General features: G+C 39.5%; 3 protein-coding genes across 6 annotated transcripts; all 3 read right to left on the bottom strand.

The window, feature by feature from the left end:
• Position 1: 1 nt before the first annotated feature.
• Positions 2-4,922, bottom strand: cyp20a1 (cytochrome P450, family 20, subfamily A, polypeptide 1). The gene is made up of 13 exons (XM_077718011.1): positions 4,743-4,922; positions 4,070-4,119; positions 3,793-3,959; positions 3,569-3,714; positions 3,313-3,480; positions 3,142-3,220; positions 1,743-1,855; positions 1,601-1,655; positions 1,401-1,521; positions 1,203-1,314; positions 1,060-1,124; positions 858-947; positions 2-782 (listed from the first exon to the last, which is right to left on the bottom strand). The coding sequence occupies exons 1-13, from the start codon at positions 4,812-4,814 to the stop codon at positions 626-628; spliced, it is 1,395 nt and encodes a 464-aa protein (XP_077574137.1). The 5' UTR covers positions 4,815-4,922; the 3' UTR covers positions 2-625.
• An 861-nt stretch (positions 4,923-5,783) lies between these two features.
• Positions 5,784-12,814, bottom strand: LOC144199286 (transmembrane protein 237B-like). 2 transcript variants are annotated; one of them, XM_077720811.1, is made up of 14 exons: positions 12,626-12,814; positions 12,382-12,417; positions 9,837-9,868; positions 9,722-9,735; positions 9,577-9,639; positions 9,368-9,496; positions 8,809-8,905; positions 8,580-8,737; positions 7,722-7,854; positions 7,171-7,362; positions 6,404-6,477; positions 6,212-6,299; positions 5,996-6,117; positions 5,784-5,930 (listed from the first exon to the last, which is right to left on the bottom strand). In XM_077720811.1, the coding sequence occupies exons 1-14, from the start codon at positions 12,644-12,646 to the stop codon at positions 5,866-5,868; spliced, it is 1,224 nt and encodes a 407-aa protein (XP_077576937.1). In that variant the 5' UTR covers positions 12,647-12,814; the 3' UTR covers positions 5,784-5,865. The 2 variants fall into 2 exon arrangements, with proteins under 2 accessions (XP_077576937.1, XP_077576944.1); XM_077720818.1 differs by lacking the exons at positions 12,382-12,417; positions 12,626-12,814 and adding an exon at positions 9,966-10,787.
• Positions 12,815-13,068: 254 nt separating this feature from the next.
• On the bottom strand, positions 13,069-20,609 carry mpp4b (MAGUK p55 scaffold protein 4b). Of its 3 annotated transcripts, XM_077720798.1 has the most exons (22): positions 20,391-20,602; positions 19,854-19,935; positions 19,643-19,764; positions 19,207-19,284; positions 19,047-19,128; positions 18,820-18,953; positions 16,915-16,996; positions 16,534-16,619; positions 16,191-16,262; positions 15,915-16,111; positions 15,792-15,841; positions 15,522-15,539; positions 15,399-15,440; positions 15,300-15,320; positions 15,161-15,175; positions 14,921-14,962; positions 14,672-14,842; positions 14,510-14,590; positions 14,317-14,410; positions 14,040-14,148; positions 13,652-13,786; positions 13,069-13,548 (listed from the first exon to the last, which is right to left on the bottom strand). In XM_077720798.1, exons 2-22 carry the CDS (start codon positions 19,909-19,911, stop codon positions 13,357-13,359), a joined length of 1,881 nt encoding a protein of 626 aa, XP_077576924.1. In that variant the 5' UTR covers positions 19,912-19,935; positions 20,391-20,602; the 3' UTR covers positions 13,069-13,356. The 3 variants fall into 3 exon arrangements, 1 of the variants encoding a protein (XP_077576924.1); XR_013326877.1 differs by lacking the exons at positions 13,069-13,548; positions 13,652-13,786; positions 14,040-14,148; ... (9 more) ...; positions 15,915-16,111; positions 16,191-16,262 and adding exons at positions 17,206-18,029; positions 18,156-18,540 and having other exon boundaries at positions 16,553-16,619; positions 20,391-20,609; XR_013326875.1 differs by lacking the exons at positions 13,069-13,548; positions 13,652-13,786; positions 14,040-14,148; ... (9 more) ...; positions 15,915-16,111; positions 16,191-16,262 and adding an exon at positions 17,206-18,540 and having other exon boundaries at positions 16,553-16,619; positions 20,391-20,609.
• Positions 20,610-20,849: the final 240 nt, after the last annotated feature.

Below are 20,849 nucleotides of genomic sequence, written 5' to 3'. Positions count from 1 at the left end.
AAATGGTGCAGAACTATTATTTTATTATTTTAATTTATAGGAACCTATATCAAAATAATCCAAAATGATGATGCAATGTGAAAACCATTCACTTACACATTGTAATATACTTATACATTATGGATTATATGCGTTGCCTTTGACTCATTGTTTAAATTTATAGTCATCATACATTTCAACTAAGACAGAGGCTAGTGATCATGTTTCAATGCATTGATGGTGAGACATTCAAGAGATGGCAGTGATCGGTCGTTTCAGAACTTCACAATTATAAAGTTGGTGAAATACATTTCTAAGCACATGGTATTACATTTCAAACTGTTGGATTGGGCGTCTATATCAAGGGTTGTCACTGAGTTAAAACTTAAAAAAAAACATTTGAAATTAGGACTTCAAGTTACACTTCCATTATTTGATATTTAAGGTATTTAAATTGGAAATCTGGTCCTTTTCTGAAATGGTTGCTAACAAAAAATGTAGGTGACAAATTTTTGGGATTTCCAGACTTTAGGGAGGTTGTCAGAAGTCCTGGAGTTTGGGTTACTTGTCCGGAGTAAACTCCTGAAATTCCGGAGAAGTTGGCAGCTCTGGTGTATGGCAAAAATATGAAATGAAGTTGAATAAATTAAGACGAGCTTCGACTGCTGATGGTGATCCAAGTTTCATCTTTTGGTGCTGAAACCAGTTCTGATCTGACCTCCAGGACTTGACCTTCCAAACGATGAAGCCTCAACTTCCGTACCAATGTGCTGAGCAGTACAGTAGCTACTGTGTATGCAAATCTAACAGGCAAATAGATAATTAAAAAATAAATAAATAAAGTTAATATGTTTTAATGTGTGCTTAAGGACTGTTACCTTAGCTCTGGACAAGTCTGATTCCCAGAGAAACCGAGCAGACAGAAACAGTTTCTGATCGACTCGTCGTCAAATCGATCCGGGTCAAACCTGAGAATTTGTCAAAAAGCGTTTTAAAAGAATACACAACTATATAAAAGTCCTAGAGACAAACATACTCCATATCAGTCATCTAAGTAAGACACAAATGGGAAAAAAATACCTGTTTGCTTCTCTCCAGGTGTTGGAATCTTGCAGTACAACGCCCAAAGCGTATATTACAAGGCTCTGAAATATGATATATAAGATATTACATTGCATTTTGTCCCTCAAGTCTTGGGCGTGGACATGAAGAAACTACCATACCTCTTTGGGAATGACATGCTCATCAACTTTTCCATCCAACTCCTGAAGTCGGGCGGCAATGGGTGTCAACTTTGCAGTCCTAACAGTCTCGTTCAAGACTTGCTGGCAATATCTGATCAAATAAAAGACTGTCAATGTGTCTATCAAATCAAATACACAAGAAATCAATTGTTACTTTAATATCCACAAAAAGCTGACTTGAGTTTAGGGATCTCGTTCAATGAAATGGGATCTGAGCCCAAAACATCTTCTAGCTCTTGATACAACTTCTCTTGGACTTCTTCTGAGGTTGAAAGGAAGTGGAGAGCCCAAATACACACTGCCAATGTAGAGTTTTGACATCAATTTGGAAAAATGTCTAGTTATAGTCATGAAATGCAGTGAGACTTAGTACACACAGTTGGCAGTGATGACACTTCCTGCCAGAGTGAAGACCATACAATCCTCCATGATCTTATTCAAACAAACAAACAAAAATCAGTAAATACACTCCACTAATCCAGTGTGCTTTTATAAGAAACACCTTGCAACTGGTCTCACCTGTCGCTCAGTGAGAGTGGACTTAAGCAGCGAGTCCACAAACACCGTCTGCGTCTTGTTGGCTTTTCTCTCCCTGGCCACAGACAGCAACATAGTCTCCATCTCAGATAACGCTGAAAAAAAAAATCATTTTTAGACACAATGGCATCCATTTAGTATTATTTATTCAGTGAACATTCTGTTCTTTTCCTTTTATTATTACAATCAACAGGCCTTACCCATTCCCGACATGGGCAGATAGTAAAATAACTCATTCGAGGCCCTGTAACTGGACTAAGCATGCTCTAAAGTCTAAACCATGGGTGGCGAACTCTGGTCCTCAAGAGCTGTTATCCGGTGTGTTTTCCATGTGTCCCGCCACCAATACACCTGAATCAAATCATCAGGATCGCTATCAAGCTTCTGGACGTCTTGCTGATGAGTTGATCATTTGATTCAAGTGTGCTAGAGGAGGGAGATGTGGAAAACAGAGCTAATAGCAGCTCTCGAGGACCGGAGTTGGCCACCCCTGCTCCAAACCCTATGACGAGGCCCCATTGGATGGCCAGTCTGGTGCCAGCAGCCACGGTAACTCCAGCTCCAATAGCGTTTCTTAAAGTTACTGCAGTTAAAAAGCTCTTAGTTGGATCTCGGGATTGAGCGGACGGTCCGCAGAGGGGCGAAACACCCCCAGGATGCCCTTAGCTGAATGCCCCACAGCTTTGGAGGATGAAAAGTTATGAGCGTACAAAGCAGTTGCAAAAGGGTCCTTCTTTATTTTTAAATAAACTTGGGCAGGATTTTTTTTGTAGAATATTCTAAATTGGAAAAAAAAGCGATTAGAGTAGTATTGTTGTTGGGAGTGTTAATGGACCAGGTAATGTGTATACAACCAAATTGAGGCAATTGGGCTGTTTTTGTTAGTTGAAGATGTCTCACCTTTAATTCAAAAGGCATCTTCAATTGTGCTTTTTTTGGTGTTTTAAATGAGGGTGACTCATTTGTTGATGGAGTGCCCATTTATACATGCCTTGGTACATTTTTTTCCCAGAGGTGATTATGCTAACCCTTAAATAAAAACGCACGAGCCACAAATACATTGACTCTTCATCTAAATAATCAGAACTGACTAGGCCCTTTGCATTAAAAATGTTCAACAATCGAGAACAGTTGCCTTGGATCAAATAATTGTGTACCGGCCTATAATATAATTTATTTTCCCAACTATTTGTACTGTGGTTTCCCGATTAAGAACTCCCATTCATAACTTGTGCATTAAGTTAATTTCAACTCTTTTGAGCGCTTTCCAACTATTAAAATTCACAAACGGAAGACGAATACAAAACATGATGAAGTCAAACTGTTAATTCATCTCCATGCGGAATAACCTAAGGAGGTTTTGGAGTGCACGGATGCTAACCTGTTGTGTAATGCATCTTCCTGCTGGGGCTTTTCTCCTGGGAGCCATCTAAATAGCCTTTCCCAATTTCTGACCAGATCTGCGAGTATGAGAAAAAGAAAAAAAAACTCTGGCTTTACTGAAAAACAATAATTAGTTCTTTTCATTGGTGGTTTAAGATGTATTTCGCACCGCGTCATGGTTCTTGCGGAAGGATATGACTTGAGCATCATCTTTGAAGCGTTCACCAAGGGCAAGTCGTGTGATAGTCTTCATGGAGAGACCCAAAAGATGAGCACATAACGGTATGTGCTGAGCCTCAGGGAATGATACCCACTTTCCAACCAGCTCCTCGACTAACTAGCAAAACCCAGTCAGAGAGGGAAGAAAATTTGTAGGACAATAAGGTAGCGCAGAGATATATTACAGCTTATATCAAAAGCCAAACCTGGAAAACCAATGAAAAGTTGTTCTTAAGAGTGTCATTGATGGCGTTGTCACGTAACTTTTTCCTAATGACAGCCTCGTTAAGCCCACCACTTGCTCCTGACTGGTAACTTAGCAACGATTTCAGCATGGTCTCAAATGAGTCAGCTATGGAAAGCAGATAACTTGTATTGAAAAGCAACCTTTAAATCTTTTCTTCTCATGTTTATTGGGTTGCAAACCTACTTGTGTGGTTTGGATTGATGTGCTGCCGCAGCTGGTTGACGGAACCTAGACTTACCACCAGCCGCCGACCAAACCAAAAGGATGCCACAGATCCAAACTCCTCATGTAACGCTTCCAAAAATTCATGCATACTGCCTCTGTTGACAATGTCTTGCAAGTTGCCATCTCTGATATGCAACATAAAAAGACACACACTTATGACACACTTGTCTTCTGCATGAAGATATTTACAAGGTTAAAATAGCAGGGGGATGACAATAAATTGCATGGGGCTTACTTTTCATCGGTGGGGTTCAGACCTGGTAAGTCTGATGATCTTCTGGATGACTGAAAATGCAATTATAATAAACGTTACAATAGACAATTGAAATAATGAACAAAAACAATCCTACACATATGAAATGCCAGAATATGAACATTTTTTTTTTTTGCCTGAGCTTTAAATCTGCCTTTTATGCCCACTTTTTAGTAGTGATCAATGATGGCTCCAATGATTGATGCGTATGCAACCCAAAAATTACACCGGTCAAATTCAGATTTTTTCTTTTGCAAATTTAATTGCTCTCCCCAGAAGGCTTCCCACGTTTGGCCAACTTGTCATCTACAAACAAATGGTAACCTACAGACAACAGTAATTCTGTACTGGCTAACTTGAAGCCCGGAATTAATTGATATAAAAGAAGAAATGTGACTAAGAACTAAATGTTATTGGGGGGAAGAATGTGTCCCAATTAAAAAAATAGATCAAGCACAAGAGACTTGATCTGTGTTGATTTTGTTACGTGATTAATTTGTCCCAAGTGAGTGTGGATTGTGCATTTTTACAGATAACGATTGGGCATGAAACGGATGGTTACAATATGATACTACATACCACACCATGGAAATACAACATAACAGAACTAGCACAATACATCTTCATAACAGTGATGCTTTTGCTGCTAACTTACCGGATACAAATACACAATTGCGCCAACCAAAACGACTATAAAGGTCACAGCAAATATAGCAAAATCCAACATGATAATAGACTTCTATAAACTGGACTTTATGTAACAGAACCCACTTGAAAGTGAAACAGACTCCACGTCAACAGTGTCGGACTTTCTCTGTGTTCGATTATATGTAACTTTCATTGTTAGGGATAACTAATCGATTTCAGAATGAATCGATGCGCAGACCTACGTTTAACTTTGATGCAGAAACGTATTGCATCTTGAAATAAACAAAAACACATTTCATTACTATGTAATAAGAGTAATACATTTAAAGAAAAGTATGGCAACAAATCAGTTATAACAATTTAATGTGTAACCTTCAATTTGTTTTACTCCTTTTCAACCTTTTCTACATTTACTACTGCCTATTACACATTAGTTTGATTAGTTAATGGAAGTCATAAGTTCACCTATATTTAATTAGAAAATGTTAGTTGATTGATAGGTTTATTTGATCATATAAAGGTACAAACTAACGTATATACTGATGTAAAAAAAATTAAATAATTTTTTTTCCTAATATTTCCCCCTCATTATAATTTTTTTCCCCTTCAACATGAATTAATTTGGTATGAAACCAGATTTTGAGCCGAACTCTGCATCAACCATCAGCTTCATCTGATGGAGCCACTTTGTTTATTTGGAGGTGTGCCAGGTGTGTCATTGCCATTATGAAAATTTAGTTAAATTTCAACTCTAGCTAGTGAGTAAAAAGAAGCTTCATTTTTTTGGTGCCATCTGTCTAAAATGTGTCATCATTCAAAATACCAAGCTTTGTTATTTTTGCAATGGGGTTTCTACTTTTGTGAAAAACAGAATCTAGAATTATGGCCCCGAATAGTTTTCAATGGGACATAGTAATACGTGTAGCCCACATGTGCAATTAAAAGCAATTTGTTGTTTTGTTGCAATTTTGCAAAATGATGTTGATGATGCTTCTGTCTGGCTTTTTACCTCATAGTCCTAACATCAAAAAAGAAGGTGATGATCACATTTTTTATAAAAAATCTAGGCAATCATTTATTTTTATAAATACAGAGCAAAAAACAGTAAAAATGTCTCAGAAGTGTGTTTGTCAGGCACTTATTTGCAAATCGTCATCTGTCTTGGGTGGCTCGACTTGCATGGCAATCAGGTAACCTGAGAAAGATAAATAGAGTAAGAGATGTATGCAATAATTTCAGTGGATCTTGTTCGTCTCTCACTTTCGGTATAGTCTCTCTGAGGTCGGATGGCGATGAAGATCCAGGCCAGGCCAACCAACAATGCTACCACAAGATTGACTGTCACCCATGAATGGAGAATTTGATGTTGCGACCCCGGTAGCCTTGAGAGAAACACATCAATTTTGAGCCAACTGTGGGTTTTGTAAATTCCTGTTTTATTTCCAACCTTTCCCATTCCCAAGTTTGTAACCTTACCATAATGTTGCATTGGTGTCTGGGTAGAGATTAATGCGATCACTTGTCATCTGCTGGCTAAGGGACAAGAGCAACGCTGAGAAATACACTGCAATGTTGAATGCAGTCAAGAGATAAGAGAAATTGTTAAATAAAGATGTTAAAAAGTGAATTTAAAAAAATAGACTGGCATTTGTGAGGGAAAATACTAACAAAGGGAAGCAAGAGCCACTGGATCCAGCGTGATCAGCTCCTGTAGTGCCATGGGACTCTTGGCCAGGTTTACCCTGAGGAGAAATATTGCCCCTTATCTAGCATCAGGTGTTTATGAAATAGTACATAGAGTATATATTGTCACCCTCAAAAAATGGCCAGAGGATGAAACAAAAACATATTTGTTGCCTCAAGATCACAAAAAAGTGAAAATTACAGGAACTGGTCGTGCGATAATTGAATTGGCTTAAACTACAGCAAATTCACATATAATATATATATATATATATATATATTCATTGAAATACTCTTCTCCAAAACGCTGGCAATTGTGCATGTGGTGGAGGAAATTACCCCTGTTACCGAGGGGAAGAAAATATATCTTCCCTAAGGCGCCTTCTAAGCTTTTACCAACACTGTATGCAACATTAAAGCATTTATCATACCTTAAAAGAAACATCAAAATCCAAGCATTTTTAAGTACCTGTACGAACCATGATGTTTCCAATCCCCCTCCTGCCACAGCAAAACAGTCATATGCGCATGATAGATTTACCAAAAATTCACCTCCCCCAGAATCCAAGACCACGACTTGCTCCCTTGTTCCGAAATTACTAAATACTATGATAGAAAGAATAAAGCAAAACAACTTCACTTATAAAAAGCACATTTTAAATATCTAATCTGAAATGTAAGCCATTTATCATTTGAACTTTATGATTCAACCTTTTCATCATTAATGTGGATGGAAATATGTTTCTTGGTACCTGTCAAAAGCAGCCACAGTGCTGATGGCCAACAGCATGTAAAGCAGAGACTGTGATGGGTAAGCCAGGCATTGGTATTGTTCCAGCAGGTTAGACATAGCTGTAAGGTGCTGCCCAGCTAGCATAAACACTACCACAATGTTCCACACTGCAAATCCAGCCAAGAAGCCTTGACAGTGCAGAGCAAAAATCCTGAACAGACATAAGAGCGAAAAAAAGACGTTAAGGTCACATTTGAGCACTAAAGTACAACAGAACCAAACCATGTATTAATTTTCTGTAGCGCTTGACATGAGCATATCTAAAACGACTTTGGGCAGACCATATACAGACATTCAAATTCATATCTACGATCATCATTAAACATCATATTCATGCCTATGGATTCTGAGACGAAACTGAAGTAACCGTTTGGGGTAGGCAGATGTTGGTTGGAATATGCAAATTCCATTAAGATAGGCCAGAACGTGTATCTAAATCTGCAACCTCAGAAATGTAAGACGAGGTATACTAATAATTTGTATTTCGTGACTAATGCAATTTGGTTTCACCTGAAGCCTTCATGCACCCTGAGGGAAACATCTCTGGTGGTCCAGCGTGGCTGCATGGGACGGAAATCATTGGGGATTTCCATTTGGTCACTGGTCTTTCTCCTGTCTGACCACTCTGCTGCCTGGAAGCGCTCTGGTGTGATGGTGGCAAAAAAAAAAGTATATGTATAAGAGTGAATTGTTTTAATTTTTTTAGTGAAGTAAAAAACAAAGACACCATTTAGTGCTTCAACCATTTTTTACAACAAATATATAGAAGTATTTTTGCTGCCACAAATACAAAGTACCGTATTTTCACGACTATAAGGCGCACCGCATTATAAGGCGCACCCTCAATGAATGACATTTTTCCATATATAAGGCGCACTGTATTATAGGGCGCACTGTCTATTTTGGAGAAAATTTAAGACTTTTAAGTGTGCCTTATAGTCGTGAAAATACGGTAATTGCTATTGACTTCCAGGTATGAAGCACTCACTACAGTTACCTCTAGAGCCAGCCATTGTTGATGTTTTGGATTTTTTTTGTATAAAATCTTGCAGTGGGGGAGGAGCTATATGATGGAAGATTTTGTAAACTAAGATGGCATCTGCATATTTAACAGTATTGTTTCAGTTCAGGCGTTTTTTTTTTTTTTTTAAATATCAGACAGTGGTGGTTTTTCTTTTTTGGTTTTCTGTTTTTTCCATATATAAGGCGCACTGGATTATAAGGCGCACTGTCTATTTTGGAGAAAAATTTAAGACTTTTAAGTGCGCCTTATAGTCGTTAAAATACGGTAATGTAATTTTTGGATGATAAGTCGCCGTGCGACTTATGGTCCGGAAAATATAGTGCATTATTCATTCCATCACTCACTGTTCCGCTCCACAAAGATCTTTCCAACTGGCTGACTTTGTCCTTGTGGCGCACAGAACAGGGAATGTTGTGGTTTATAAGATGACAAATCTGTAATAATGTCATCTTCTTCTATATCCAATTCATCTGGAAGTGAAGATTCCCCAACTTTTGACTTCCTGAAATGATGGGCAAAAACAACATGTAAAACTAATCCAGTTCAACAAAAAATGAACACAAACTTACTTACTTTTTCTTTTTGTTCTTTTTGACTGTTTCCTCATCAGTGGTCTGATCCACTGTGTCCCCGTTTACCAGATCAGTTTGGTCATCTTCCAGATCGGAAGCTTTATTTAAAGAAAATTGATAATAATTATACATATTTCTATACAAACTACACCTTTATTTATTCATAATTTGAGTTTGACAGTACTTTTTATAACCGTTCTCATTTATTTTCAGATTTCAACATATCTTCTGAACAGGAGGGAACCCATACTATGTATAAATATATTTATACCCCTAAATTTATGAGTTAAAATGATGAGAAATTCCATATAGTCATGATCAAAATCTTAAGATCAGTTGAAAAATAGCTAAAGTCTACCTTTACTACATTTGGATTTAAATGAGGTTGTGTGACAAAGTATTATTAGACATGCTGTTTCCTCCTTCAACTATAAAATGTGTCATTTAAAAAATACACAATGGACGGACATTTACAGGGATTGGAATTGGCACTAAAGTAATTCCAGCCTTTTAAGTGACACTAAGAGAGGGGTCCTTATTTACGTTTGATCTGACTCTACCTAGAGTTGCTGTCTTTTTCTTCTTTTTCTTCCTTTGCAGAGGTGCATCTGTGGTTGCATCAAACGAAAGCTGGTCCTTGGGCTGCAATGTTTGCCCGCTGCCCCGGCCTTCCATCTGCATTCCTTGATCTGAATAGAATTGCATGAGATGAGAATGAGTAAGAACCAATCAGAATTCATACCCATTTCAACGGGAGTATCCCACACACCGTCAGTGTCATCAGTTTCAGTTGTCTGCTTTTTCACTCGCTTCTTTTTGATCTTTGGCATTTCTATTACACAGCAGAGTTAAGTCACAATCATTAGTTTTAATAACATGGTCAATTATTTCTTTTCTCTCAGTTCCTCACTCACCAGCTGCATCTTCACTTCAGTGTCCCGATGTAAGAGAAAAAAAAACGGTCAGGTTTGTAAATTAATTTGAACAAAGAACTTTATTTTTGTCTTAAGAGGAAATTGACATGCCTACCTTTGAGCTGTGGAAAGTTCTCGTTGAACTCTCTATACCGGGGGATAGATTCACAGGTCACTTGTGTGCATTTGTATCAGTAATTTACTTTTATAGCAGATTACAGGACAAGAAATAAACATCACCCACCGGAGTCTTTCTGGCCATTCTTCACAAGAAGCAGACAAGAGTGAAGTGAAGCTGTACATTACGTATACTGTTGATAAATCCTTAGCTAAATCTGTGTTCAAGCATCTGCCAGGAGTAAGGATTACTCAGGGCACAGGTCAAAGCCTTTCCTATTTGGAATGGGTGTGGGCAGGAAAATAAGTGACTACTGTATTAGAATAGATCTTGGGTCAAAAGTGATTTTGATTATGCTATTGAATCAAAATGTTATGGTAAAATCTAATTTGGGCTGAGAGTAGATTTTTGTAGGTTTTTATAGGCAGATTGTTAAAATTAGAGAGCTGCTGCCGAGACGAAAATGAACAACATCAAATGCAAGTTTTGGAGATGCTAGCATGATTAGCTGCCCAAGTGTTTTGAAGTGAATTACAAAAATGCAATTTTGGTTGTGTATGACTGGTAAAAACTTAATACCGAAATGAAATGCGGTGGGATGAATAGAATTGTTGAAATGTAGAAGACATAAGGGGATTTAGGTGTGGATAATGGAAAAAAAACAACTATTTTGAGTAACTACATTTTTGAAATGTGAAAGGAAGGAACATATCAATAAAGTAAATATATATCTCTGAGTTGGGATATTTGTTTTGAAGATACTAAATATTCTAAATAGGCTGAGTATTTTGCAATGAAGCAGCCCAGTGGAGTGTGGTTAGCGTGTCTGCATCACAGCTCAGGGGTCCTGGGTTCAATTCTAGGTCGGTCCATCTTGTGTGTAGTTTGCATGTTCCTCCTGGGCCTGCGTGTGTTTCCTCCCACATTTCAAAAACATGAATGGTAGGCTAATTGGACACTTTAAATTGCCCCTAGGTCAGGCATGTCCAAAGTCCGGCCCGCGGGCCAAATAAGGCCCGAGGACAAATTTTGACCGGCCCACGGCCTCTATCATGAAATCAATAATACACGGCCCGCCAGCACTGTTGACCACAGTATAAAATAAATGTGTACAAAAAGCTATTTTTCACTTCACCAGAAGATGGCAGTAGCCCTGTGGCCGCACTCTGGCCGCCGTGACCCTTGCGTCATTGTTTCAGCCCAGCCCATTTCTAACATGTAAACAAAAAAAGGAAAGTTGACCGGGAGGGCCGCCGCATCCAGGAGAAGTGGAAATTTGAGTATTTTTTCACTGAAATACGAAACAACTGTGTCTGCCTAATTTGCCAAGAGACTGTGGCTGTTTTCAAGGAATTGAACATTAAGAGGCACTACCAGACGAAACATGCTAGCTACGACAAGCTAACTGGGAACGAACGCGGTGAAAAAGTGAAGCAACTGGAAGCTGTTTTAACGGCACAGCAAAGCTTTTTCACAAGAGCCCGTGAGTCAAATGAAAATGCCACAAAGGCAAGCTACGAAGTGGCAACGCTAATTGCAAAGCACTGCAAACCTTTCAGTGACGGTGAATTTATTAAAGACTGTGTAATGAAAATGGTTGAGAAAATTTGTCCCGCGAAGAAGCAAGAGTTTGCCAATATTTGCCTGGCTCGTAATACTGTGGCACGGAGAATTGAAGACGTTTCATTAGATATTAAGAGACAGTTAGAGGCAAAAGGAACTGAGTTTGACTTTTTCTCGTTAGCGTGCAAAGAAGACCTGGACTACATACTGCAGTAAAGATCCCAGTATCACCCTTCACATTAGTGCAGGCAAGATATTTGTTAAGTCCTCTGAGTTGAATAAATTCTTAAATCTCAGTTCATTATTTTTTTTGTGATGGTCAAAATCACAGTTTGAATATGCAGTGATCATTGTTTTGTTTTCAGCACTGTTCCTACAGTGAGCATATAATAGTGAATAATATGTGATGTTTCACATGAACTTAGATATCCTTGATAGTTTTCTTATTTTTTTGTGGTTTGTGATTTCGGTAAAAACCTAAATGTAAAAAAAATGTAAAAGTATGCCATTTGTAATTAAAAAAAATCCCAAAAAGTTAATTTGCATTTAATGTTAATGGTTCAAAGAATGTCAGGCTAAAAGTCGGCCCGCACACATTTTCACCTTACCAAATCTGGCCCTCTTTGCAAAAAGTTTGGACACCCCTGCCCTAGGTGTATGGGTGTGAGTGTGCATGGTTCTCGGTTTGTCTCTTTGTGCCCTGCGATCGGCTGGCCACCGATTCAGGGGGTCCCCTGCCTCTGTCCCAGAGTCCGCTGGGATAGGCTCCAGCACCCCCGTGACCCTAATGAGAATTAATTGTTTTGCAATTAAATGAATTGATGGAGAAGTTTGAAGAATAAATATGATTCATTTATTACCCCTAACATTTCCATGAATTAATTTAAAAGAACGACTCGGTTTTGTGTTTTTATTCATTTGATTATTAATTTACAAAAAAATGAATACGAGGCAGAGAAGAGTTCATATTTACACTGACCTGTGGCAAAGCCGGGAGCTTCCTGGGTCGTGGTGGCTAAAAAGTAAACACAGCAGCATAAGCAACAAACTAGCATAACAACGCATTGCAAGTAACAAACACATGCTTATATCGTGTTAGATAGCTAGTTCCCTTGCTCTCATCAAAAGTAAACATTAGCACATTTTCATAAGAACGCCGCAAATTAATGTTTCTACCATGCACTCAATTGAAATAGATGTTCCTTTGAAAATAGAAACGTTACCTTTGAGAGTCCGTTGTCCATACTTCGTTTCTATTTTCCAGATATGAATAATATGCTTATTCGGCATCACATCCAATTCAATGGGCGTTATAGTCTTAGTCGTATAATTTCACATCTTATTTTGGGTTTGACAATCGGCATAGTGGTGTTTGAACCGGAAGTAGCTTCTGCTTGTCCAACGTGGATACGGCTTCGTCAAAATAAAAGCTTACAAAAGAGTCAAACTTGCATGCTTTATTATTAGAGAGTTTGAAGTACAAAATCGCTGATACTAGATTTTACTATTTAATTTAAACATCAATGTAAACAACAACAAAACCTGCCTACCCATTTGCATTTTGGCATGTGCTGTGCGCAGTTACCTGTTTATCAACAGTTTATAAATATTAATACTAATATTACTTCACAACCTAAACTGTTTACATAGGAAAAAGGTTGTGGTATCACTGTGGTGAAACCATGACAAACATGTAGACAAAAATCTCCACAGTGGTCAAGTGGTTACCATGCCTGCCTTACAGTTTTCAGGGTCTGGATTTGATTCTCAGCATATTCTCCATACATGAATTCCAACATCATATCAATTAAACTTCTATTTATTCCTGGCGATCTCAGTCCAAAGTCAGCCAGGATAGGCTTCTGCCCACCTGTTTACTTTGTTGTGCCGATTCGTAAACTTCCTTCTTGGTAAAACACAGGTTAGATCTTTCTGGCGCCTATAAACGTTCTTTCTATGAGTCTGTTTGGGGTCGTATCCAGTTTGTGGGAATCCACTGTGGTTCATCCTGTGCCTTCCTAATTGCATTCAGCAACTGGACGCAGGAGTCCTGCAAGTCTTTGTTAACAATCACATAATCAAAGAACTGCGAGTATTGGGACTCCATCTTTCGGGCGGCATCTTCCATCTCCTGGAAATCTTCATCCTTTTGTATGGAGGTCAAAATCATATGACAATTCCACTCAATGTCTTCAACAGTCATTGGAAATGCATACTTTTCTTATCATACTAGCAATCCAATACCTCACCTTAAAGGGGCGGTTGACATAGTAGTCAGTGGTTACGCACGAGTCCTGTCTTGTCTCTTTGAGTTCTTCCAGCGGCGGTGGTTTCACGTAGATGATATAAGCACGCAGGTCGTGTGTTCTTACAGCCTGAATGGACTAAATGTGGTACAAGGGAATTTCATGATATTCATGTATACATGGTTTTTTGTATGAAAATTAGATTTGATTAGATTAGAATCATTAGATTCAACTTTATTCAATTCGTACTAGGGAAATTCACTTTGTTGCAGTAGAAGGTGAACAATAGATAATTTAAAAAAACACATACATACACACACAAACCAATAAACAAATAAATAAATACATGAATAAATAAACAAAGAAATACATGATTAAATAATTAACTCACATTTGGTTCAATGTCAATGAGGCAGGTCTTCCCACTCTGTAAAACTTCCTGGACAGACTCTTTGCTGGTGCCGTACAAATTCCCTTTATATTCACCATACTCCAAGAACCTGCAGGCCATTGTGAGCGCAAACAATCTCAGTAAATGGATGAAGAAAGCATTGATATAGTCCCTTCATCTAAAATATCATAAACAATGAATTAGAGACTGTGGTTATTGACCAGTTATACCACATTCGTAGTTATTTATTGGATCCACTACAACGTACTAGTCACACCTGCTTTTGTGCAGCATGTTGGTAAAGACTTCCCGGCTGGTGAAGTGATAGTCTCTTCCAGATTCCTCGTATCCCTTGGGTGCTCTTGTAGTGTCTGGGACAGAAGACATGGACATTTAGGTTTCTGTTCGCTTTGCCTTCAAATTTAAAATGTATGTTTTCACTCAAAATATGGGTAGTGGTGGACACATACAAGGTACTGCTCCTTGGAATGTGTTGGGATTAATTTTAATCAAGCGCCTGCGAAGTTCATTTACACCCACACCTGATGGACCTAAAACAGAAGACTGGTAAAGTTACCTATATTTTACCCCAAAAAATCATGTCTTGCGCAATCAAAAAGACATTAATGTACCTAACAAGGCAATGAGGCGGTGCACATCACTGGAACTGCGCTGGTAGCGTACCACTTCTTCATAGGACCAGTTGACGGTACTACTACAGTTATTGGAACAGGGTGTGGAACAAGACGTCAGGGTGCTATGTAAGCGTCTGCGGCAGAGACGCATGCTGCGTCTGAAACCAGCTGAGAATGAACACGTAAATTGTTTTTCTTTGCTTCATTTCGAACGATTACATTCAAACGTTGCAATTATTGACATACCAAGGTATACTTCCTCGACGCTGGTGCTAAAATCATCCTTTTCTTTATAAACAGAAAAAAAATAACAATGAATATTAATTTTCATCCTCAATATAAACTGAATCAATTAATCACAGGGTAATTGTTTGAAAAAAATCCCTAACGAAGTAAAATCTCCCAATATCAGTTTGAATTACTTTTATGAGTCCTTAAAAGAAGAAATAAAAAAGCACAAATTTTGGTCTTTCGTGGAGTTCTCACCATCTCTGAGTTCGTCTGAGTCCCACATTAGTGAGCAAGTGGGAGAAAAAACCCAAGACATAATAGATTAATATTCAGACAAAAAATGGCTGCACATTGCCAATATCAGAACTGATTCATTTAACAAAGACTTACCTACCAGATTCAAAAGCCTCCTCATCTGGTTAAAAGAGAGAACAAAGATGGTGATGTTAACTGACATTTACTTTGACAATAAATGCACTAGATGACCATTTACCTGCTTCAACACATTTCTCATCAATGGCCATTAAGTCCTCCTCTGTGTAAAAAAAATAGAAAATAAAGACAGCATACATTTCAAGCACATATTGTTAAATTAAAAGTGATAACTCAGTCATACCTTCCTCCACCGTGCTCACTTTAGCAAAAAACAGGGGGGTAAAGAGAAACAAATAAATGCATTTAGTCTGAAAATTCACTATGCCTATTAAGACCCCAAATAATGTGCTCTAGAATGTAATGCTGCATTTTTTTGTTCATATTTCACATGGAGTGCCCCCCGTGTGCAGATCAGCTTCACATCTGTTTGTTAACCGATATGGTAGTAAATTAGATCCATAATGCGCAGTGATTTTTGACTGTTGGAATCCTAAAAATTGCGTGAACTTACATAGGTGTATGCAGGTGTGTTGCTGATAAGGCATTAAATCCCTCTGTTTCCTGTTAACAACATGCACATTAGGAAAATGAATTCAACATCTTTGACATGTGAGAGAAAAAGGACAGAACTGACTGTTTAAGCAGGTCGCTGGAGGGTATTAGCCCTGCACAGGCCATGTCACAGGGTAGTTTCTTGGCCTGCCACCAAAGAGCGTCTGTCTGATCTACAATCTCCAAAATGTCGCCTTTCTTGAAAGTCACGCCAGCGTCTGTGCAGGGGATGTTGGGATCTTGCTGAGGGCTGTAGTCCACCATGGCTCGCATATAAAGCTAATTCATGGCATGATATTGAGAAGTTAGCAGATGAATTCGGAAGTGAGTATGGAAGTGGGAAAATAGGAAAACTCACCATTGTGTGGTTGTGAATTGGCCTGTCGGTGATGGGAACCACTTTGAATGTAATGGTTCCGTGCGCTCTTGCCTGCTGGATGGAATAAAATCGCCAAGGTCAATTTATTTATACTTTGACTTGAATCCTCCTTTCTTTATATTGACAGATGATATATGACAAAGAAAAACGTAAAAATTGTATTTAAAATGGCCAAGATAGTTCTATAGTTTAAGAATGGTGAAATGATTGAAAAAGCTTATTTGTAGAATTTCTGATTGGGAAACGCATTTTAAAACTTGAACAAATCAGTGTTCACCTGGGCATCGCACTGATGGATACGTATTAAAATCCATTGACTTACCACAACTTGAATAACTTGCTCTGGCTCCAAGCCGTCCACGGGAAACCCATTGACTTCAATGATCCGGTCACCCGCATGGAGCAAACCTAATCACACAAATCATGTGAATCAATGAGGCTTCACCACATGCTCTGCATTCACAAACAATTTATAACAATGTGCTGTTCACTCTTCATAAACATACAGTAAAATATATTCCAGGTCAGTTTTGATGCAGGCCAAAACATACTCACGATAATTGTAACCCTTGTATATAAAGTCAAGAACAAAAGCTTATCTCGAAATAGCCCGTCTTAAAAAACAATTACAAAAAGACAAAACTACTCATCAGTAATATTAAAGAGCCAGTGGAGGGCTGCCTGCTATCATACAACAACTCACCACTGCGATCGGCCAGTCCTCCGTGAATCACCCGGGCCACAAAGATCTCCCCAGTGATTTCATTTCTCTTTATTGTAGCTCCCTAAATTAAAAAAAAGAGGAAACCAGATTAGACTCTTGAAGTGCGATAAAATAGCCAATGAATTGAGTGAAATGGAGACAGCAAATAGTGTTGTGAGATGACAGGGAAAAAAATGACTGCAGAGCATAGCACAGAATGAAAGTGAAAAAAAAGAACGCAAGAAAACGATGAAGATGAAAAATTAGATGACCAAAAAACTTTCAACTAACATAAAGCAGGTGGAAAAGATTGATTGAATGGTTGGACTTTTTCTCTGCCGGGCCTCATGTTGACTTCCCTTTCTTCCTCTGGTTGGACCGACCACCCTTCAAAGCAAAGGAAACTTCTTTGGATTCCCCCAGAGTGCCGTTAGTCAGAGAGTGTGATGAAGGAGGATTTTTGGCCTTTCCGCGGGGGCAAGATCCGGAAATAAAACTGTTTGCTTGAGAGGTGGAGGGCGCATCTGGGCAGCTGCTGAGGGAACTAGAGGATGACGATATCATTGAAGGCACAGATGAAAGCGATGGCCGCTTCACTTGACTTTTTATGAATGTTCTGTTTTGTAGGTGGGTGCTTTTTTCTGTCGTGCTGGTATTGATGACCATCTGAAGCCGGTCTACCACTTGGCTGAGCAAGGTCAAAGCCTGGGAGTTTTCTTGGACTGTTTCGGACATGTGCTCAGTAGCATTTGCCATCTTCTGCCCAAGTAGCTGGATGTCTTTGGCGCTGCTCTCCATAGAGCTAGTGGCTAGTTGCACTGTGCTACGAAGCTCATCTAGACTTTCTTGCTTAGCAAGCTCTACAGGAAGGGCTCGCGGAATTTTCAATAGGCGGTGAGGACACGCGGGGCTGGGGGGTGCCGTGCGACTCCGGGGGCTTTTGTCTCTCAGTTTTGGAGGCACATTTGGCTGTGGAAAATGGTCCAGTTTGGCATAGTAGGGTAAAGAGAGGCAAGGTGGAGACAGACCCCATTGATGGGGCTTGTTCGGGGAATGGAAGGGCTGCGGAGACGACCGATCCTCCTTTTTGCCATCTATCTCTTCAATGAAGCCGTCTCCAAAAAGAAAAAAAAGAAAGGACTCTGTGTTACAATCATCAAATAGTGTCAGCAAACGTGATGGGTGGTGGCGGAAGAGGATGCAGTTGAGTGTGGATGATGGATTTTCAGATTGTTCCTTACCAATCAGGACCGAGCTGTAGACCGAGGGAGCAGAGTGGTTCACATTCTGTTGCCAGAGTAGGTTAGTCTGACAAAGTCTGCACTGGGTTATTGGTTTGAAAGTACGGTTCATTGGCATGCAGCAAGGTGAACAGTGTGGCCGAACAGTTGGCTGACACACGGCTACCTCTGATGGGAAGCTGCCTCTGCGCATGTTACAAATTGGCAAACACTTCTTTTTCGGGCTCGAGATGTTCTTGGGCCCCAAAACCCCTTCTAAGTGAAGTCTCTGCCGTGTTAGGCGCCTCAGTGTACCCCAGTGACTGCGGATTTCAGCTCTTGGGTATTTTGCCACAAGGGGTGACACTGCAGGTAGCTGTGAACAAGCTGTCAGTTGGTTCTGAAGCTGTGAGACAACAAAGGGACTCAAAGGTCACTTGTTTTCAACATTTTTTTCACTCACTAATTCTTTATCCTGGTCTTGCCAATATACACATTAAGAACTGATATAAACACTGAAAAATGCTAATAGTCTAAATTGTGTGTCTCATAGGGAGCCTGGTACTCTGTGATTGTGTCTCGAAGTGACCCAGTTCTGGTTTCAAGTGGGGTCTAATACAGAATCAGCTCATATCTCTGCTCAAATTAAATTTACAGAAAAAAAGAGGATTTCATGTCAGCTCACCAGTGGCTGTTTGTTCTTGACTAGGCACACAATCCTGGTAGCCTCCTCTTCATCTGGGATGTCACCTGACAATGGTGGCAAAACAGGCTCGTAGCTTTTCTGTGCCACTGTATCATGCGCAGAAAACAGTGCCTGTATAGATAATTTACACAATTTCTACAGTTTTCTTAAAAATAAATAAATAAATAAATAAAAGAAATGCTAAAGCAGGAGTCATTTTCTTAACTTAAGGTGAGGCTGTCTCAAGATTCGGTCAAGCTCCTTGGCCTCCTCGGAGCAGCTTGCCAATGTCTTAATGTCTACCAGAAGCTGCAAAAAACAGAGCAAAGTGAGTGTGGAGCAGATCTCCAGCACGAGAGAAATATCCAAAGGCAACTGGAGTGGAACCTGAAATGATAGCCCAGAGGCGTAGTCCAGAACTGGTGCTGGAGACTCTCGCAGATACTGCTGAAGACACTCATAGACCTGTTAAAATATCCATAAAAGTTAACTACAAAAATTGTAGGAGTCCTTCTGATCCAAGTCATAAGCGAGTTGCAAGTCCTGACTCTTTCCTGTTGTGGACTAGTAAATAGTAGTCGAGTCACAAGGATTTCCAGTCAAGCTGATATGCATTAAGTTTGATTAGACACTGCAAATTCCCCCTGTTTGATTAGAAGCGTAGAAGGTTGTTTATCTAAACATATGTGCCCCTACGGTTGCCAACCTGTTCAGGGTGTACCCTGCCTGTAGCTATCTGGGATAGGCCCCAGCACCCCTGATGAGATTTACTAAAGTGTAAAAGAGTGGCCTAAAAAGGGTTAGTCATTTTGTGAGCGTGCACCTTGAGCAGTGACTGCAGCCAGGAGGCGTTGAGCAGACTATGTAGAATCTGCGCCCCATCAATGTCATGATTGAGTGTTCGCTTCACCTCCTCTACCACATCTGTGAGGATTTGACGAAGGCCTGTGACACGTGCACATACATTCACAGTTAGACAGATGGCTCAAGCATGGTCGTAGAGAAAAACATGACACTAAATTCTCCCTACTCACCCTGCTCCCCCAGCTCACAGTGAGGGCTTAACACCTGAGCCTCGACTGCCTGCCTCATCTTCACAGCTGAAGAACCTGGAAACTTTAAGAACAAAGAATAATATTTTCACAAGGAAGAACATGAAAGAAATGCCACCTTACAAGCACAGTGCATTCACTATATTTCTCCCACATGGTAGGTGTGATCTTGAAACTTTTGGGGGCTTTTTGTGACAGCTGACCCAATTTCTAATGCTAATCCATTCTTGAGCTGGTTGCCGGTGAGAAAAGGTCAGGGGTTAATGGCACGCTTCACAGTGGTAGTAACACCATTAGTGATACTGTTACCAAGACGTGTCAACTTCACTATATATATGCTCGATTTTGCATGTACTAGACGGAATGCAACTAAATCTATTTCATTATTGGTAAATAAAAAAGCATGTAGACAAAAAAGTTAAATAATTAATCCTATCATGGTAAAAAGTATTTTAAATATGATTAATATAATATGGAATTCACGTAACGCATTCAAGTGACACAGAAAGTCCATTGTACCTCCAGGTCCGAGAGGATGCCACAAGTCTATCGTCCAGATGTTGTGTTCTTCATCATCCCATCACATCAATCCAATTGCATAGAGACACACACAGAGATAATTTTTGTTGGTAAATCATTCCCAAGAGACTGAACAAACAACAGAATGAAGCAGTGTCATCAAGCTGCAAAGAATGAGAGAGCTGTAATCTCTCTCGATCCCATTTAATCCCAAGCAAGTGAGGCGGTTGCTTCTGGCCACCGGAAGCCAGTTCCTCTCTCACCCACTGGCTCGTTGCCTGCAAGCTGACAAATCTTCTTAACTCTTTCAGACTCGGGTGACACGCAGGCAATGTTGTCAAGGATGCATGTGTCACACCCTATAGTAGCTTTACGACTTAATCATGATTCTACTATAACTTTTGCCCATTCAAATGTGATGTCAATTCTCGTCTATAGCATTGAATGTATAGTGTTGGA

Source organism: Stigmatopora nigra, chromosome 1, assembly GCF_051989575.1.
Source record: "Stigmatopora nigra isolate UIUO_SnigA chromosome 1, RoL_Snig_1.1, whole genome shotgun sequence".
In the NCBI taxonomy this organism is placed as follows: domain Eukaryota; kingdom Metazoa; phylum Chordata; class Actinopteri; order Syngnathiformes; family Syngnathidae; genus Stigmatopora; species Stigmatopora nigra.
Note: the sequence above shows the minus strand (reverse complement) of the source record. Positions and strands in the feature narration are given on the sequence as shown.

What these genes read in the sequence shown, in the direction of transcription:
- cyp20a1 (XM_077718011.1), bottom strand. Translation starts at nt 4,814, where the DNA reads ATGTTGGATTTTGCTATATTTGCTGTGACCTTTATAGTCGTTTTGGTT. An exon ending in CAATTGTGTATTTGTATCCG is followed by an intron (nt 4,120 to 4,742) that starts GTAAGTTAGCAG and finishes TTGCATTTTCAG; the next exon opens with TCATCCAGAAGATCATCAGA. An exon ending in CAGACTTGTCCAGAGCTAAG is followed by an intron (nt 783 to 857) that starts GTAACAGTCCTT and finishes TTTGCCTGTTAG; the next exon opens with ATTTGCATACACAGTAGCTA.
- LOC144199286 (XM_077720811.1), bottom strand. Translation starts at nt 12,646, where the DNA reads ATGGACAACGGACTCTCAAAG. An exon ending in TGGACAACGGACTCTCAAAG is followed by an intron (nt 12,418 to 12,625) that starts GTAACGTTTCTA and finishes TTTACTTTTTAG; the next exon opens with CCACCACGACCCAGGAAGCT. An exon ending in TGAAACTGATGACACTGACG is followed by an intron (nt 9,497 to 9,576) that starts GTGTGTGGGATA and finishes AATTCTATTCAG; the next exon opens with ATCAAGGAATGCAGATGGAA.
- mpp4b (XM_077720798.1), bottom strand. Translation starts at nt 19,911, where the DNA reads ATGAGGCAGGCAGTCGAGGCTCAGGTGTTAAGCCCTCACTGTGAGCTG. An exon ending in AGGACTGGCCGATCGCAGTG is followed by an intron (nt 16,620 to 16,914) that starts GTGAGTTGTTGT and finishes TTGTGTGATTAG; the next exon opens with GTTTGCTCCATGCGGGTGAC. An exon ending in ATGTCAACCGCCCCTTTAAG is followed by an intron (nt 13,549 to 13,651) that starts GTGAGGTATTGG and finishes TCCATACAAAAG; the next exon opens with GATGAAGATTTCCAGGAGAT.